General features: G+C 39.9%; 1 protein-coding gene across 12 annotated transcripts in view; it reads right to left on the bottom strand.

Annotated features, from left to right (window-relative positions):
- The window catches only part of TRPS1 (transcriptional repressor GATA binding 1), a 261462-nt gene extending 249392 nt beyond the window's left edge, over nt 1-12070 (bottom strand). For 5 of the 12 annotated variants that reach the window (XM_055313988.1, XM_055313990.1, XM_055313986.1 and 2 more), the window contains exon 1: nt 10849-11287. Coding sequence is in view for 1 of the 12 variants with exons in the window: in XM_055313987.1 (XP_055169962.1) it covers nt 10065-10074 (10 nt within the window). In the remaining 11 variants the exon portion in view is untranslated. The other 7 variants (XM_055313987.1, XM_055313977.1, XM_055313978.1 and 4 more) reach the window with 6 other exon arrangements.
- Between the last annotated feature and the right edge of the window lie 7506 nt (nt 12071-19576).

Genomic DNA, 19576 nt, shown 5'->3' on the forward strand with positions numbered 1-19576 from the left:
TGCTCTCAGCATAATTTTCTTTAGCATCCTAAAATGAACATCACACTGCCCGTGATCTCTGCTTACTCCTCTGAAACCCATCCAGAGGATTTTCAAAAAGGAAAAATTCTAGTGGTGCTTTCAAATGCCAAATTAACTTACAGGACTTACAGTCCTGAAGGAAAACAGCACAGTAGCGCACCAGAAGCTAGAGAGTGCTTTTTGTCACGCAAAGCCGGAACTGATGAGTGTGACCTCAAAGGGGTTTATCTAAAATTCCCAAGTACCACAGGCAAAGAGGTCAAAGTTTCCCGTGTCAAAAATATATAAATAAATAAAGCCATATATTTTAGTAGTTCCTTACGTTATAATGGATTGTACAGTATCCATGTCCCCCTTCTGTTCACACACACACACACACACACACACACACACACACACATACACACATATCTTTTTAAATAGCAACTCAACATGAAACAAAAAAAGGAGGAAAGCCTGCTTACACTAATATCTACCCCCTCTGTTTTCCATTTCAATTCACTACTGGTCTCATCTTTAAGTGTTTATTATTGCCAATGACATATCGAATTATTCGGGGAGTGAGAAGAGAGCATGTATATACATAATTAAAAATTAGCAATGATGCATTGAACATATCTGGGAGTACAAATAAATGATAGGTCTGTACACAGGTACACACAAATATGTGTAACACTGAAGAGTTAAATGACAAACTGAAAAGGCAAGATCATGTACACATTTATATGTATAATGTGTACATTATAATTTTTACTATCAGCCTAAGACCTTACAAGTAACAGTTTCCTTACTTAAAGTTTATCAGAAGCCAAAGAAAAAGCAAAATGTAAATAATTAGAACACTCTTTCAACAACAGAAATTGTCTTAAGAACAGGACATTTAAAAGTAGAATAAACAGTAATGGGATAGAGAGTTAAATAAACAGTTCACAGTAATTGAGGTTTAGATGACAGTGAGTTTCTTACAGTAATTTACCACATCTTACATGCAGTGAATGTAATGCAAATTTGTAATGCAAAAAAAAAAAAAAAAAAACACACACAACTCTTAAGATTTGCTTATAAGTTACAGAAAATAATGATTTATTTTACTCCTTACTTGGATGTCATTGCTTCCACTGGCCATTTGCATCTAAGTTATTCTCTAAAACTTACCCAAGTTTGCAGAACTGAGGTGAAAAATTTGTAAATAATATTTCCAATAATAAGTTGAAGCTGGTATTAAATATAATCCCTTGTGTTTCTCCGATTCATAATCAAATCGATTTAATAACATAAAAATTCAGCTGCCAGATACAGCAAATACCTGATTTTAAAAGTCTCAAAGTTATATCCAGGAACAGTTGATAAAAAAAATTATTAATCATTCAACAATGAGACTAACATGTCATGAGAAAAATTAGTAACATGGGCCTTGACTAAAATTAATATGTATATGACCAGTCTTAACTCCATCAGTTGAATGGTATTTTTAAAAGTTACAGTGAGTAACTACTGTCTTTCCAAAAAATTTAATGGAATCATAAAGCAAAGCTGGAACAAAAACCAAAATCTCTTTCAGGAACTTTTATATGTTCAGAACTACTTAATAGAATTGAGAAAATAATAGGCTGATGTACTATTTATTTATACATTTTTTCAGAGGAAAAGATGATGTCTGAATAATGACATCACAGAGAAGTCACAAGCAGAAGTTGGTTTTTAATTTGTTTTGCCTATCTTGCTCTCATTTCAGAACCAAAATTATAATTAAATTAACCTTCAGATAGGTGTTGGGATGCATCAAGTAATTAAAATGGATATTACAAAGGCTAAAGTCACTTAAAAAAAATATGTAATAGGTTAAAATTCCATTCAGTGCCTGTAATGTGAAACATTCTATACGAGTGAGAATATAGATATGTGTACGTACATGTACGCACTAAGTTAATATGAAGTCACAAATTCATATGCTGCACTTGAGCATAGCTCAGAGAAAATAAAGCTAAAACTAGATTAGTAATGCTTGATCCCTTTGCACATGAAGTGTATCACGTAATACGGAAAACAGATTCCACAAACTAACTCCTGCCCTATATATTTACACTATTTATGGATGTCTCTGATCTCAGACATAATATATGTTTCTATAGGAAAAAGTTGCAATGCTGATTCACAAGAATTCGCTGAAAGCCATGTCATAGAATCTAATCAAGAAGCACAGGTTGTATTAAAAGTATTTGTTAAATAGTAAGTTTCACAAATTCTATCCAAATTCTACAAGTAAAAAAACTCTGAGGCTTTGAAATCCTCTTTATCTTCTTTTTCTTCAGCTAAAATATATTTCATGTCTAAAGAGCAGTTGTGATGTATCCATCATTCTGTACTGGGTTCATTCTAGGTTATTCTAATACTCAATTAAATTATATATTATTAATGTTTTTACAGCTTGAGATATATACATTAGATAGTACGAATATGTTCCTTATTCTTCACAATACTATACTACTATCAAGAATACAAAGTGATTAACAGAGCAATTATAAATGCAAATAGGAACCATGCTCCGTCCAAATAAAGGGAGAAAAAGACAGAAAATAAACTATGGACACTTGTATAGTTCCTTCTAATACTATCTACCATAGAATGCTTAAATAGCTGACAATGAGTCATTGTTTATTCAAATGTTAAACAAATTGAACATATAAGTTAACTTCTGACTTAGTTAGAAGTATTTGGAACATTTTCCAGAGCCTAGTTTGTGTCAATTACCTAGATACCAAAGTTGTTGTATTGTGTTGCTTGATGAAATAGGACATACAGCAACCCTCAAAACCAGTATTACAAGCCTGGCAAATAGCATCACATTTGGGTGACGCAGAGAATCCATCACCCTAGGGAAAAACGCACTGGGTCACAGTACGGAGTCTTTACATGTTCCATATTATTTCTACATAACGTTTTGGGATAGAAGTATAAGCTATAAAGTCCTATCCCATAAAAAGATATATTCAGAAACAGCACTGTCACTTAACAGAAACAAATGGGACTTTTAAAACTTCTTCTTCAGAAGCATTTCTTAAAAAACACCGAAAGGTGGCATTTTGATCTATAGTTTTCGGTCATTTAAAAAATTCCTTTGTAAATTCAGAGTAGATATAAGTATTATGATAATGATGGCTTCATTATGTTTAAACCCCATACCCATTTCAAACTTCTAGCCTTCATAAAGCAGGTCATGTAACTCCTTAAAAGATTCATGTTTAAAGGGCAGAGTTAATGGTTTCACATATTAGAATACACCATCCAGGTGTATCTGCCCATTATCAGTCCACGTACATTACATTCATAAAACACACTCACCACCACAGACAGCATGCACACACACCAGCAATAATTTAAACACAGTATAGCTAATCTTGGATATTTCCAGCACTTGCAGGCATTTACACTGCTAGCTTTCCTCTCATATTAGAGGTATCCTATTAGTAACTACCAAAAAATTATACAAATCGAAGTATGTTACCTTTGTTCAAACAACACTGCAGTTCATTATACAACAGAAAGTGTCATCCTTAATCGCTCAGGAACCAAGATACTGGTGGATTCTTGGGAGCAGAAGTGGTGCGGAATGGTTTGAGGCAAAACTGAAACATATTGTTTAAGTAAACCTTAAGGGGAGGGGAATCATATGCGCAATTGATGGATTTTTTTTTTTTTTGTATCATCTCCCACAAAGCCTCCCCAAGGCCTCCCCACCACTGAACAGTACACACACTGCTGATACTAAGGAACACCATCCTCTGCCTTTTTTCCTTCTTGCCAAACTTTATTACTGTTCCCTCGGTTTTGAAGTAATAAACCGACATTCATTAAAGAAAAATGTAATGGCTGAGAAACCCGTAACTTTGAATTTATGTTTGAAAACTCTGAAAAATAAAACAAAGTAAGACTTACTCCGAGACACTCTCAAGCATGCTTGATGCGAACAACTATAGCCGTCAGTTCCTAAAGTTTTTCCTGACAAATCCGTAAGTAAGGGAGTAGATGGCAAAGAAGGTATGCCCCTGATCTGAACTAAAGTCTTAGCTCTCACAAGAGAAACTGAGAAAGAAAGACGTAAGGTTAAGTCAAACTGTCAGATTTCTATGCAGAGAACACGTCAACTTCCCTGAATATGCGGAATGCTTTCCATAATTTCAAGAGCCTTAAAAGACATTTTAAGGTATCTCCGTGATACCTAATTTCAGTTATGCATTATTTTTAAAAGACGCTCTGTGTGATGAAAAGAAAAGCAAAAACTCTCAAAACAAATTTGGGGTTAAAAGCCAAGTCCAAGACAAGTAACCATAAGATTTAAACCTTATGAACAATTCACACCAGTAATGTCGATACTCAGTTCTTGCCCACCAGATGGGGCGGAGGGCCCCGTTTCTGGGTGGAGTGTCTTTCCCCAAGGAAGGAAAAACTGGCACAAATCTTTTTGCCCTCTGAAAAGATTTTCCTACTTGCCAGCTTCTGAAGTTGCCCTGATGTCAATCAACATCACCAAGATGTCTCTTAACCGGAGAAGGTTCTGTTTGCCTGTGTAAGATCAGGAAGAGAGAAAATGACTATTTTAAAAAAGAAGAAGAAGAAAAGGAAAGAAAAAAAGGAAACTAAAAACACTGTGTGTGATAAATAGGGTTAAAAAAATTATCATCTAAAATTGGGAGAATAAAAGAACCACCAGCAGAAACAAACTGGCCTTTAAGATTAACGCTTTCAATCTAAAAATATGTTTTTGTAAAGTTTCATCTATTTTCCTTCCTCTGCACATAAAAATGATTAACGTCACAATTAAACTTCCACATTTCAGGCTCTTGCTAACAGGTGTAAGTAACATTCTTTATAGAAACACATTCGTTGACCTGTCGCCATGGATAATCTAAATTAATTCATCTCGATTGAAACAAAAACAATGTTTTTTTTTTTTTCCAAATAAGAAAGAAATCACGCAACACAAATACCCACTCTCCCCAAAACCCAAAAACCGTTTAAGTTACGGTAACCTGAAATGCACCAGCCATCACAGAGAGCAATTGGAGAAATCCAGCAGTGCTCAGCAGGAAAGATTTTTAATAACAGATTGAAAAACAAGAATAAAAATAACTGCATCAACAGAGCCTTTCTTCCTCAGGCCACAAGCCCGTTCTTACTTGAACTTTAAAAAAAAAAAAAAAATGGCATTTTGGCCACTAAAACCAATCCAGAACATTATTAAAAGTTAAAAGCTACCAATTACTTCTGTCTGTTCTTTTAAAGCAAAGTTTGGCATTACGTCAGCTGGTTTAAAGAAAACAAGAAAGAGAGAAAGAGTAGGAGAGAAAGTTTCCTGCTTGTATAAACTAAACCACCAGGGAAGGTGTCTAGCCACTTGTAAAGTATTTACTGCAGGTTTTTAAAGAGCTAGAAACATTTTAAAAATTAAAAGTTTTCTTTCTTATGTTTAAGGAAACATGCTGAGGAACAAAAAGCATAGCCCTAATGTCTTTTGGCGGGGGTGGGGGGGGAGGCATTTTGATGTTATTTGTATTTCAACTAGAGCTTTGAATCAGAAAATGATTCCCAGTGATGCTTCAAATTTGAAGTGCAGAGATAATTTCATCTTTGTTTTTGCTACTTGGATTTGTACTCTTAGAAGAAAAATAAGCAGGGAGTAAGGGGGGGGGGGCGATGATAAAAAGTTAGACGACACTCCTATAATACCTACTATAGATTCAGCGACCAGTCAGGCTGCTTCTCAGACCAACAACAATTCAAATAACTTCCATCCATAGATCTGTCCCCAAATTCAGTTAAATAGGACTCCTTAAGCCCAAAGATCTCTTTCTAAACTGAATCCAGTTCTGCATTATTATACCCATCAGAGACCCAAACGCAAGACCAACGAATTCAGTTCCCAGGGATCTGAAAACCACAAAGTGATAGGATAACCCTAAAGGTGACCATAAGAGCAACATCAAGGGCAGTCTTTATAAAGGTCATACATAGATAACTAATCAAATATCCTATACAAATAAACAACCATAAGACCCACTCACACTTGAGGGTAAATTTTTAAAAGTGCTTATTCCCTCTGAAGCTCTGTTGGCTACTGAACAGTAGTATAAAACAACACTTGGCATTTTCACGTATTTACTTTCATCCACTGGTTAGAGCTTGAGGAAGATAAATAATTGGGATGATTATTTAAAAACTGCTTAATTTTTTTTTTCAGCGAAAATAACTGCAAAGTACGCTAGTCTGTACCTGACAATCACAAGGAACTTCGGAGAATTAGATGAGCTTTCTACCTGGCAAAGGCTCTAAGTTTCTTCTTATTTTATCTAAGGGAGACCCCGCAATTCCAGAAATTATGAAACTACTAGAGTAACAAAGAATTCATTACCTGCTGTATTGTATGAGGATATCAAAAACTGTAGTTATCACATAGATAATTAAAGCAAAGCCAAGTCTACATATCCTGTCATTTTCCCCAAAAATTTCAATAAATAATCAATAAGGTAGATAAATGAGTAGACAGGACTCTGGATTAGTTATCAATGGTACTAGTAGTTATAGCCAGCAAAATGGGGAGAGAAAGAAACCTGTTACCTGAAAGCTTGACCAAGGATGAACAGAAAGCAAGTCCATAAAACTTGCCTGTTTTTATCAAATTGATTGTAACTTGTGAGCTGCGATATTTGGGACAGAACTGTCTCAGTTTATAGTTTTCTGTGCCTGCCAAAAACAGATGCAGACTACCACACTAGCTGTCCTGCGGAAACTAAATTAAGCAAAGGCAAATACCAAGTGGAAAGTTGTCAGTCTGTTGAATGAATGGCTTCATTTTACACACCAGAGACTATCTTAATAAGAATATGTTTTAATGTGCACCAGTCATTTTATTTTAAGTGCATTACTTATTTCAAAAATAATAATTTTCCCTTTAAATCAATTATAAACACCTGCCCGTAACTTTCTTAAAGTCTATTTTGTTTTATGCACAGTAGCATAGTGCTATTACATTATTGTCTGCCACCAAAAGGGGCAGTGAATTAAAAAAAAAATAATATCTATATTACGTACATTCTAAAAAAAAAACACTTAAGGGCCAGTTATCAGTATCTGTGCTTACTTCAAAGTCCAAATAAAGTTCTAGCTCAAAAACAATTTCCAACAAGTCTGCTTAAAAATTTTGGTTAACACTTATTTACCTCCACAAAGAAGGTAAGAAAAGAGTTTATTAAAACTTAACACCCTTTGGCATATCTTAATAGGAACATGCAGATCATTAACTACAAATTGTGATATTTCTCTCTCTCTCTCTCTGTCTCCACACACACACACACACACGCACACGCACACGCACACACACACACACGCACGCATCAAATAATAACAGTAACAGAAACATCATTGAAATACTAAAAACGTAAAAGCAGCTTTTCCACAGATGCCTTCATTTCCCTGTTTTGAAGGGTTTCTTCATGAATGAAGATTCCCTTATGGGTATTCCACAGGGTTCTACTCTGACAATCGGAGTAAACTCAGGAGTAGTACGTGACTCAAAAGAAAAGTAAAAATAATAGTGAAAATATGCAAGAGGCACGTACAACACTTCGGGTGAACGTGCTATCATAGATTCTAACCTATTTTCAAGCAAAGATTGTATTAAATTGTTTAAAACAGTAATCATGGGAACGTGAGCTCTAAAAATCAACCTCAGACCTCACTACTACTATGACACCTTTCTCCTTACTTTTACTGTTACCTCTCAGAGACAAAGGACAACATCTGAACAGCAAAAGACACCCTTACAGCGTCCAGAATTCAAAGGACTGACAAACTTTTTATAAGGAACTTACTAAGTCCCCCCATTTATTTGGAGAGCGTCAGAGTTGATGATTACGTGGAGGAAAGAATTCTACACACATACACCTACCAGAGAATAGATTTATCAGGAAGCCGTAAACATCAGCTCACCGTGGTAAGCAATACTTTGTCAACAGAGTATTAGTGAGCCTTGGGAATGCCTCACATTTAGAGAAATCAAGTCATGACGCGGCATTAGAGCTCTACCTCCCCGTCAGGACTTTTATTTTCACACTGTTAACATTCAAAAATAATCGTCAAACCTTAGCACGCCCGTGGCCCTGTCTATTTCACTGAATCCAGGGATGTTTCCATCCAGGGGTATGGCTTTAAAAGGAAGTTATGAAATCTGAGGAGAGATAAGCTCTAAGAACAATATGTTTGACTTGTTAAGATTAAGCATGTCATTAATAGACTTTCACTTAAAGGTAAAAAAAAAAAAAAAATCCTCAAAATGTTGGTATCATTTCCAGACTGTCCTGTCAGCATCACAACTTACAGGAAACGCTTCATCTTCCCATACAAACCCTGTATTTATTCACAAACCCTGGCATACTTGGGGAAAGGGGGGAAAAAAAAAAAAAGCCCACACCATTTCAGAGCTAGTTTGTTTGTTTTTTTTTTTTTTTTTTTTACATTAACCGGTGGAATATCTGAGAAAGCTGCGTTCTAAGCAAATGAGCAACTTGTAAGAAACTTGACAACAGTGAGCTCAGAAACTTTCATTCTCATTTTGTCCACGTCAAGAACTGGCTGCCGCATTACTTTCCTTTGCTGCCCCTTGCATTTTTAACTCTGGCAGCCTTTTCTAAATGATCAACTTTTCCTAAAACCAGCAGGAAAGTAACATGATGCCAGCAAGATCCATAGGTTTTTAACTTAAGAGCAGGAGGATTCTGAAGAGTGGTTAGAGCTCCCTATATAATTTTTGCTTTGAACAATCAAATTTCAGCCAACCACCAGGCCTAGAGTTATCATGTCTCTCTAATTCTCTCCCCGGCCCTATCTCCAGTTTCCTTTTTGTGCTTATTTTTCCTCCCAGACCTTCCCCTGTTCACCTGGTGCGTTTACAAAAGTTCAATGGATCTATAAAAGTTCAATGAATCGGCCCAACTTGTCTGCGATTTCACTTCTCTGCTGAGCTCCTCTCTTCACTTACCTCACTTAAAAACTCTAGCCGTGATTTTCGGAAAGTAGGAAAAGGATGAATAGTCTATCATAATTGGGATTCATCATTAAGACCCACCGCTCTCGCTCAAAAACTTTCAATAGTGTCAGTTTTGAGGCCTAAAGAGACAGGAGGAAGCAAAGCGAGCCCTAAAACCTAATCAGTCCAAGATTTCCCTCTGAAGCCCACCAGTCCTTCTCGCCTTCTAACTTAAATTGCTTTAGAGAGTCTTGGGGCCATAAAACCGGTTACTTGACTTCCCCCGGGTGGGGTGGGGGGGGGGAAACACCACCATCTCACACAGGTAGTAACAAAAAAAAAAAAAAGAAAGAAAGAAAGAAAGAAGAAAAGAAAAGAAAAGAAAAAAGAAAAGAAAAGCTTCCCCAGCCACAAAAAAAAAAAAAAAAAAACCAGCTTTTGCACTTCAAACAGCTCCCACCTCCGCCTCACCCTCAAATTATTCATGGGGTCCTATAATCCTGGAGTCATTTGAAGGGACGGCGATGTTTGCCTTGGCCTTTCAGGGATGCGTCTGTCTGGAACCCAAACAGGAACTAGACAGAAGGCGACGCGCCCGTCCGCCTGGAGGTCCCACCGCTGTCCGGCATTTAATCACCGTCCAGTGTCCGCTGACCCGCGACCCAGGGCGCATCCCCGCGCGGCGGAGGAAGTCGGCCCCTGCCTCGGCCCCTGCCTCGGCCCCTGCCTCGGCCCCTGCCTCGGCCCCTGCGGAAGCGCCCGCGCTGCAAGGCCCCGCCACATGGCACGCACCGGGCACCGACCCGGCCAGCCGCCCCGCGCCGCGCACAGGCGGGTGCACCGGGGGATGCGACACCCGCCGTCCCCAGCCCGGCTGGGCCTTCCAGGCAAAAAGTTTGCAGCCTGGCTCTGCAAACTCCTCAAAGCCCAAGCCAGTCCCGGGCTGCCTTCCCCACTGCGGGGACCACACGAAGGCCCCTCGCCGGGGCCCTCCCGACCCTCCCAAGTTGGCCCAACTTACTACTCTGCATGCTGGTGCCTAGTCTGCTCCCCGCTTGTCAGGAGCCCCAGAACCCTGGCGGCGGCGGCGGCGGCGGCGGCGGCGGCGGCGGCGGCGGCGGCGGCCCCTCGGGTCCAACCACCTCCAGCTCCTCCGCTGCGCCCGGTAGGAGAGAATTAAAATCAGCCAGAAAGAGACAGCGAGGGGGAGTGGGGCTGCGAGGGGGAGGGGGCACCGGCCTGAAACTTCTTTTTTTGGCAAATGGGGATTTGTTTTTCCTCCTCCCTGGCGGCTGAACTTGACCCTCCTGACTCCAGGGGCTACTGCAGTTTGAAGTCGCTCGTTTCTAAGGCTTCAGTGGCCTCAGACCCACCGAAAGGAGCAGAGGAAGGGAGGGAGGGAGGGAGGGAGGGAGGGAGGGGGGAGGGGGGGCAAGAGAGCAGAAGAGAAGAAAGAAAGAAAGAAATCACACGCGCAAAAAGGAAGAAAGAAAATGCATGTGAAACCCGAGAAGCCTGCGCTTGGCTTTCTGCACACTCTCCCTCTCGCTTGCTTGCTTGCTTGCTTTTTTTTTTTTTTTTTTTTTTTTTTTTTTTTTTTTTTTCAAAGAAAGTCACTTTTAATTCCCAGGGCTCCCCGCTCGCGATCGCCCACATTTCGCGCACACACGCGCGGGCGCAGCACTCGCGTTGCGGCGCCCCGGGCCCGGCCGAGGGGCGCCCGCGCCCCCCGCGCCCCCCGCGCCCCCCGCGGCCCCCGCGGCCCGCGGCCCCCGGCCCCGCCGCCCGCCCGGGCCCCTCCTTACCTGTTGATTAATCGTCAAGAACACCCTCGGCAGCCCGAAAGATGGTGGCGCGGCGGCCAGAGCCATGAACCGTCTTCTGTTGTTTGCAGAGTTGATCTTGGATTATTGGGGGGGAGGGGGGGGAGAAAAAGGTCCTTCCTGCCTCCCCCCCTTTCCCTGCCCTCCCCCCCTTTATAAAAAAAAAAAAGGAGAGAGAGAGAAAGAGAGAGGGAGAGAGAGAGAGAAAGAGAAAGGAAATAGAGCAAGGATGTGCCCGGTGCCGGGTGGGAGAGGGGAGGGGGGGTGTTGTTTTTTGTTTAAAAAAAAAAAAAATAGGAAGGCGAGCGAGCGATCGAGAGGACGCGGGGTCTGGAGAAACGAGCAGCACCAAAAAGAGGACGCTTGAGATTGCAGTGAGATCGGGTCTTTATCAGAAATGTTATCGCTTGTCAGGACCTCAGTCTCCGCGCATTACGTCAGTTTCAAGACACCAACACTATTAATATCAAAGGAGCCTTCGCGGAGGAAAGCGCCACCCCAGACCGAGCTCCCTTAAAGAGACAGCGCGCGTCCCCGCGCCGCCGCCGCCCGCCCGCCGCCCGCCGCCACCGCCCGCCGCCCGCCGCCCGCCGCCCCGCCCGGCTCCGAGCACCCGCCGCCGCCGCCGCCGCCGCCGCCGCCCGCCGGGACCGGCCCCGGCCGCGGCGAGCCGGCTGCGCGAGAACTTCGCCCGAGTCCGAGCGCCGCGAATGAGGGCTGCGCGGGGCCGGGACCCGGCTACCTTCCCGCCCCGCCTCTCCCCCCTCCTCCTCCCCCACCCCCGCGTGTGAACGTGCGGGCTGCAAACCGAGGCAAAAACCGAAAGCTTTAGGAAAGCCGTGATCCAGACGGGGACCTACCTCGGGGGGTGGGGGGCAGGTGGGGGCCGGCGCGCGGCGGCCCAGCCGACGGTCCCAGAGCACCCGGAGATGCTATCACCAACAACCCAAAGAACTCTCAAAGTGCTCTCACCTTTTCGGATGTTACTTTCCCTTCTCCCTCCCAATTAAACGACGCGGCACCGTGTGTGTGTGCGTGTGCGTGTGCGTGTGCGGCCCCTCCCCCGCCCCGTGCCTAGGACAGGCAGGGCCAGGACACCTAGCCGGTGGCCGGCGTCTCCCACGCATCGGAAGGCAGGAGGGCTCGAGGAGAGCAACTTGAACTCTATCCTGAGTTGGAGAAGTGCGGACTGGGGTTGCTATGGTTTTCTGAGCTAGGAAGCAGCTAGCGAGCTCAGGGGGTGCTTAAAGGGGGTGCTGCAAAATAGATAAAATGGGAACATTATTCGAATGCTGCAAGATTAATACCTGCTGATCTTGGGGAGGGGTGGGGGGGGGTGGGCGTTAGTAGCAGATAAGAAACTGCAAGAAAGCATGACATTCTTTTTACTACTTCACATCTCCCAATACTCTCATTGTTGAGTGAAATTCCCTCCACATGAAGTTACTGAACTGAGCGAGTTTTTCTTCTTCTTCTTCTTCTTCTTCTTCTTCTTCTTCTTCTTCTTCTTCTTCTTCTTCTTCTTCTTCTCTTCTTCTCTTCTTCTTCTTCTTCTTCTTCTTCTTCTTCTTCTTCTGACTTTTAAAGATCAACAATGCATAAAAGAGACCCATGACAGGATTCAAAGTATAGTAGGTGTTAAAAACTGAGTAAACACTTCTTGGGCGTTTGGACTTCATTTTCTTCAGTTGGGTGACTTTAAGTGGCATGTTTTTCCTCTAGTGAAAGTCAGTTTAAAGTAATTTTGTGCTAAAAGGAGAAGCATCCTTCCTTCTCCAAACTACAAAATGATTGAAATTGGAATTTTAGAGGTGACAATCACGAATCTGTGAAATGAAGATGGAGTAATTTCCTCCAAAATATTTTCCACTAAATGATTCTTGCATCTTTTAAAAGATGAATGTATTCTTGAAACACCAGAAGTGAAAAAGCCAAACATTTCTTTAAAAAAAAAAAATTAAAACATAAGCATGTGCTTTTAGAAACTTACTCCCTTTTCTGTAAGGTCTCCATTTCTCTTAATAATACCTAGTCAGGCAGATATGTGATTCCTTTTTGTAGCACTTTTTATTCCGGAAGAATTTTGGTAGCGTTTCCCATACACACTCCATGAGTTTAAAAAAAAAAAAAAAAAAAAGGCAGTAATTCTTTTGCGATAGAAAAGTTGGTCAAGTGAGAGTGGTCAAAATGCAATTTCACAATAAGGCAGACTATATATTCCCTAAAGGAGTGAGAAGACAATGAACCTTAGATGCATGGAGTTAATTCATATGTTATCATCAATTTAAATTAATTTGGGAACAGAGTTATATTTATGTTTATAGTCCTGCTTGCAGGGAAAATTAATATCAAAATCCTGAGTAAATCTCATAGTCAGCTACTAATGACCACCTGCATATTTCCACACTAGAGTCATTTAATACTGTCCACCACCAATTTCCACTGTAAAAAGTATTCATATATTAAATATAGACCTTTATTTTCTTTTTTAAGCCATAAATTAGCTTACCAAGTTTTATGGAAATATGCACAGCACAGTGAGAGGCATTTTTATTCAGGGAGAAAAAAAAGGATCTGAGTGAAACATTCTTTAGCCATGACTAACTAAAACTATTAGATCAAGTAAATTTTGAAATAGGCACCTCAAGAGCAAAACCGTTTGTACTTAAAGGGTTAATACCACCTAAAACTGCTGGAACTGGTATCTAACTGATAAAATCTGAGACTACAGCATCTTAGCAGCAAAGTTAAATAGTACAATATATCAAAAGGATTATCCCCTAATCTCCTTCTGCTCCCCAAGATTTAAATGGCATTTTAAAGGGGGAAGTAATCTTCCTCTCCGTCACCCTCAAATCTAAGGCAATCGTTAAGAGTGTAAATTTACTCACATGAAACAATCATTGATTAAATTGGCTCAAAAAAATTAAATTACATGCTTTTGCAAGCACAAAACCCTTGAGATGGCTGGTGTTTTTCCACCTGTAATAATACAAAATTTGACCATTAAGTGTACCCAAAATTATATATTATATAAAAAGTTAAAGCCAAAGGTCTGAGGGTGAATTATGTCCTTTAATTGAAAGGATAAAGTTACCCTTCAGGTACTGAAGCCAACAAATTCATGGTCACTTAAAAATTTAATGAATGAAGTTTCACGGATTCAATTTTGCCAAAGCTTGCCTGAGAAATGAAGAATCTCTCCATGTTACTTTTTGTATTTCAAGTTAGAGTGCAGCAGATCAAAATGCTGTCTGTATCAATCCTTTTACATTAACCACAAAAGATCTGTAGAGAACTTAATAAAAGCACAAATATTTTTGTAAACTTTTTCAAGCAAATTACTTATTTATTTATGAAATAATTTATGAAGAAAATTTTTACCTCATGCTTTAGATATATTACATATGCTCTTGATTGACACAATATGTTTAAGCTCAAAGGCCCTCGTAGCATTTTTTAATTCTGGTAGGAATATTTCAAAACAACCAACTAATACATGAGATCATAATTGTTTGACAGTTGTTTTTAATATATAAAATAAGTTATGTATATTGTTTTCCTTCAAATGTTTGTTGATTTGTTTTTATAGTCCTGACATTTGCATGGCACAAACCGAATTAGGGGAAATATTAAAGATTTATTTACATTTATTATCTTCTGCTGTCAAGCATATGCAAAGCTCTTAAAAACTATTCTTTTGCTTTTATTTGCAATGCATTTCTGAACAATGGAGTCTGGGTGTTAGAATAACAACCTGTGCCTTTAGAGGGTACATCAGAAAATGAAGAAGAAATTAAGAGAAATTCCTAAAAGCAAACAAAAGGAATAACTTCCAAGTAAAATAACTTCTTTATAATCTTTCATAATTCTTTGAATTCTGGAATATTCTCTTATGGCTGGGTCACTGATGAAACATACCTTGAAGTGTATTAATGCTTATTTTTTATTTAAATTACATAATGCACTTTTTCCGTTTTATTATTTAAACATCTCCTTTTTCCCTTTTCTTGTAGTTTATTCAGCAGAGATACAAAGAGGGATTAGTAGTTAAGCACAAGCATACTTGTTTTACATTTTCAACCTTTTAACACATAACTTACTTACAGTTCTAGTGCCTGTGTAATCACAATGATTTTACCTGATGGAACACGTATCTCAGAAATGTAATCCAACTGTTTACCCTAACACATCATAAATTGCTAGTCCTTTCAGAAACCTCAAAGATTGACAACCCTTGGTCCTAAATGCCCGCTGCCCTAACACATGCTATCAAGAAAATATTTATGTATTATTTGCTCTCAAATTAGTACTAAATCTTATAGAATGGAAGACCATTTTGCCTTCCAGCATATCAAAAGCAATAGTTCAAGTAGTCTGCCCTCCTTCGTGGTAAGACTTGAAAGAACAGAGGATAGCAAAGATGAACTTCCCTGAGTCTATTTCTTCTCTCAATCATGCACCACTCAATCTTTAAAAAAGAAAGGAAAGAAAGAAAGAAAGAAAGAAAGAAAGAAAGAAAGAAAGAAAGAAAGAAAGAAAGAAAGAAAAGACTCTTCTGCACAAATTATGATCATTTTCCAAACTACCTATTTCTGAACACCTCTGGGTGAATTTATTAAAGATAAATTCAGCTTTAAATAGCCTGTATCTGGTATTCAAATTCACACTTCCACTTGCCAAACCTCCCCCCTGCAGTATCAGGCAACTGCCTAGTTAAACAGATGGGCCTTGCAGCCCACCCTAAAAGCCAACAAACATAGGCTTTATTTAATTAAAAGAGGAAACAAATTTCTGAGGTGTAGACACACACAGGCATGCTCACATACACACACACACATGCTCACACTCACGCACACACACGAAATCCCTGCCAAGGTGCCCCAGAATAATAATGATGATTCTTGCTTTTCAGTAGGTTTTATGAATGTCCAAACATGTACTATCCATTGGAGTGAAAGGAGAATTCGTCAGGATCCCTCAGTGCTGTGTATTCAAACTAAACCACTATGGGAACTAGCCGGGCTCACTCCATTCTCTTAAGTAATAGAGAACATTTACATCTGAATTAACCCAGATCCACCATGTGACCTTGAAACATAGCTTTTCCCAATGTTCTTCCTATTTCTGCCCTCTGCTCTATTATCTTCCCCTGCTGTACTCTCTCACCCCAACCACTCTCCAAACTACACTTTACTCTCAGTTGTATATCACCAAGCCCAACACCCAATGTTGCCTATTTTTCACACTAAAATATTCCACCAGAAATTCAAACTTGTGAATTTGAATGATACAAGTCTAATACCATAATTTAGGAAGTGGAGGCTATAAAGAGAGACAACATGGAAGGAGGAAGGAAATAGACAAACCCTATCTCTGTTAAAGTTATGAGTCATCCAGACCAGAAACCTCAGACATTTGACATCTTTGGTAATACCCTCTCCCACAGGCCCCACATCCAATCAGTTACCGAGTCCTCCCATTGTTTATTTTCTGAAGGCTTTTGTGACTCCTACTGCCTTTCTTTCCATCCACATGGACCCTTCACAAATTAAAAAGTTATTATCTCTTCCAAGACATCCCACTGAGCTTCTCCTCTGTATTCTCTTGCCCTCTATTCATGATTCTACGGAGCTAGCAGGTCAGATCATCTCCCTTCTGCAGTGTCTATTCCTCAGGACAAAAATCCCATGACTCCCAACTGCCAAAAGAATAACGCCAAAGTGCTGTAGGCCATTCAAGTCCTCCCGTAATCTAGTCCCAAACACTTTTCTAGTCTCATGTATCATTCTACTCTTCCACACAGACCAGTCTCCTGACCCATGGACTGAGATATTTCCCACACCTTTTTTGACACTTCAGAATGTTTATACTCACTGCCACCTTCTCCATGGAAGGCTTTGAAGGGCCTTCCATACCGACTCTCCATGCAAAAGACCCTCTCTTTTTCTAAGGTCAAACTCAGGTTCTGCCTTTTGTGTGAAGCCTTCCCCAAACTCCAAATCAGAATCAGCAATACAGGAACTAAGTTTCTATGGGACTCGCTGCTTTCTCCAGCTGGGGATTCATCAGAGTGACTTGTATAATGCTATTTGTTGACTTTATCTCCTGCCCCTGCTAAACTGTAAGATTCCTGAGGGCAGAAGAGCATCAAGTCATAGGTATTCAATAACATCTGTTCAGTTGAGTTTGGACATTGGAACAACCTTTTTACATTTTACTTAGAAACATACTATTGAGCCCAAGTTTCAAATGTTCCATGTGGCCTTTTCTTCCTTTCTTCCTCTTCTTTTTTTTCTTTAATACATATGGGCTGATGCATCATGTGCCAATAGAAGCTTCTGGGTGGTCTTCATCTCAGCAGCATATTTTTGGCAACGTATCAGAGAAGACGTTTGTCCTCCTCTGAAATATTGTCCTCATTATCATTAAGTTTGGGTTCATAATTCCATGTTGCTCTAAAAATAGTGAATTAAATGATCTTTAGCTAAATCCTAGGCATTAAAATGTGAGGGTACAGAAAATGAGGCTAAAAGCTGAGAAATTTTAGATGGGAAGGGATTATTTGTAGTTTTGGAAGCCAGAGCATGAGTTAGGAAAGTTGTAAAACTGAGGTACAGGAAAATGATCTCTTCAAACATTAATGGCGTTTTTCTCTATATTATTTAACATCAAACTCTTGAATCATTTTAGCATACATCCATCTACTGATACCTATTAATTTTTGCAGAAGTTAAGTTACCAAACAGTAAGGTGATATTTAATTGATGGTATAGATCCAAATGTCCAGGTTCCCACAGGGATCATGTTTCATAATATTATGAATCCCGTGGAAACGTGAGTGTGTATAAGCCAGTGTGCATCTGTGTATACATGGGGTATGTGTCTAGGAGTGTGTGGTCATCTCGAAAATGAAAATTTTGGTTTAGTTAACATTCCAGCTTTGTGTTCACAGAACTGACTTATCCTTGGTGCATCTAGATAACTTGAAAGGACTGGTGTTTAGACAAGCAAGTAGGAAGAAGACTGTCGGCTGCCAGCTTCTGGAAGGAAGCTACTCTGCCCATTCTCTTTCTGCCATGAGACGAGAAACACTACATCACCTGGGCTCCCTTGCCATTTGGTTTTTGGAGGAGTTTGACTAATGACACCATCAGCTCAGGGAATGGGGAAAAAAAAAAAAAGACAGTCAGAATACTTATTCCCCTGATTCCCTCCCTATCGAGCAGGCCCTCTACCACGACTATTCTCTTATAGGATTCCAGAAATAAGCTTCCTATCCCTTTGTGATTTTAGGCCTAAAGTCAGCTGCTTCTGGCTGTTGGGAGTCCCTGGATGTTTCACCATTTCTCTCTCCCCGACCCTTGCTCTCAACTTTATCAATGATCCTTCTCCATTAAACTCTCTTCAAATTCTTCTGTGAGTGTGCCATGTGTTATCTGCCTAGACTCTAAACAATATAGAAGGACTTGTGATAAAATCATCTTTGTACCTACATTTTCTAACATAGTCCTCATAATATAATTCAATAAAGTTAAACAAAAATACGTTGAGTAAATATTGTGTGCCAGACACTGTGTTAAGTGTAGGTAGCCCAATGGCAAGTGAGCTGGCATGTTCTCCATCTATGGGATTTATGATCTAATTAAATGTTTCTTAAATGATCTTGGGTACTTCTAAAAATACAAGTATATAGGCCTCACCTACTGAAGTGCATCTCTGGAGGTGAGGCCTGAGAATGTAATTTTAGTAAGCACACCTTGTGATTCTTATATTCTCCAAGATATGAGAGGGAGAATCCTTTGACTATGACAAATATTAAATAACCCAATACAAATGTGAAAATACAAAGACCTCAATAAATGTTAGCTGGGTGAATGCATGAAGGCATGTGTTAATGTCAATGATAAGGTGGTTCAGATATGGAAGGTCATTTAAAGTTGTTTGTAGTGCACAAGGTACTAGAGTTACTGCCCTTTCATGAGGTAGGCAAAAGCTGGGGTACTCTGTAAATTGTGCTAATTGTTTTTGATTATCACACTCTACTGTATTAACTCCCACCTCCTCCTCCTTCCTCCCTAGACAACATGCACAGATCCACTGCAGCAGCCCCAGCTGTGGGGTTTCCCCAGCAGAGCAGAGCCCTGGGCACTTGTTCCAATTTGCTCTAGTCTAGACTCTGGAGATAGCTCTGTCTGAAAGAGAAGCACGGACACTCATGGTTCAAAGCTAATTAAGTCAGTAAGATAAACAAGGTAAGACTCCTGGGAATAAGGGGAATTTCTCGAGCCCCAAGAAATTCACAAGTTCAAGATTGAAAGCATTAGTAATAATATCTGAGGACTTCCAACTATTTTATTCATCCTTCCCAAAGATGTAGATAAGGGGCAAGGCAAATAATTACAGAGAACCACTGCATGATCATTGTGGTTGCTGTTTTGCAAAATATTAATTACCTTTTTTTTCTGTTATCCACAGTCTTAAACTAAGTTTCTAGGCAGTACCACCTAATCTTTTCTCAATATTCTTTAACGTATTTTTTAAAGCAGTCCTGGGCAAGATCCTTGAACTACTCATATCCAATTATATAACTAGTCATGCAGAATATCATAGCACAATGCATACACATATATTTACATGTATAATAAACTCTTTTAAACAAAGAAACATAATCAAAACATACCTCCTATTATCTCTTCTAAACACAAAA

Source organism: Nyctereutes procyonoides, unplaced genomic scaffold (genome assembly GCF_905146905.1).
Source record: "Nyctereutes procyonoides isolate TBG_1078 unplaced genomic scaffold, NYPRO_anot_genome, whole genome shotgun sequence".
Lineage (NCBI taxonomy): Eukaryota > Metazoa > Chordata > Mammalia > Carnivora > Canidae > Nyctereutes > Nyctereutes procyonoides.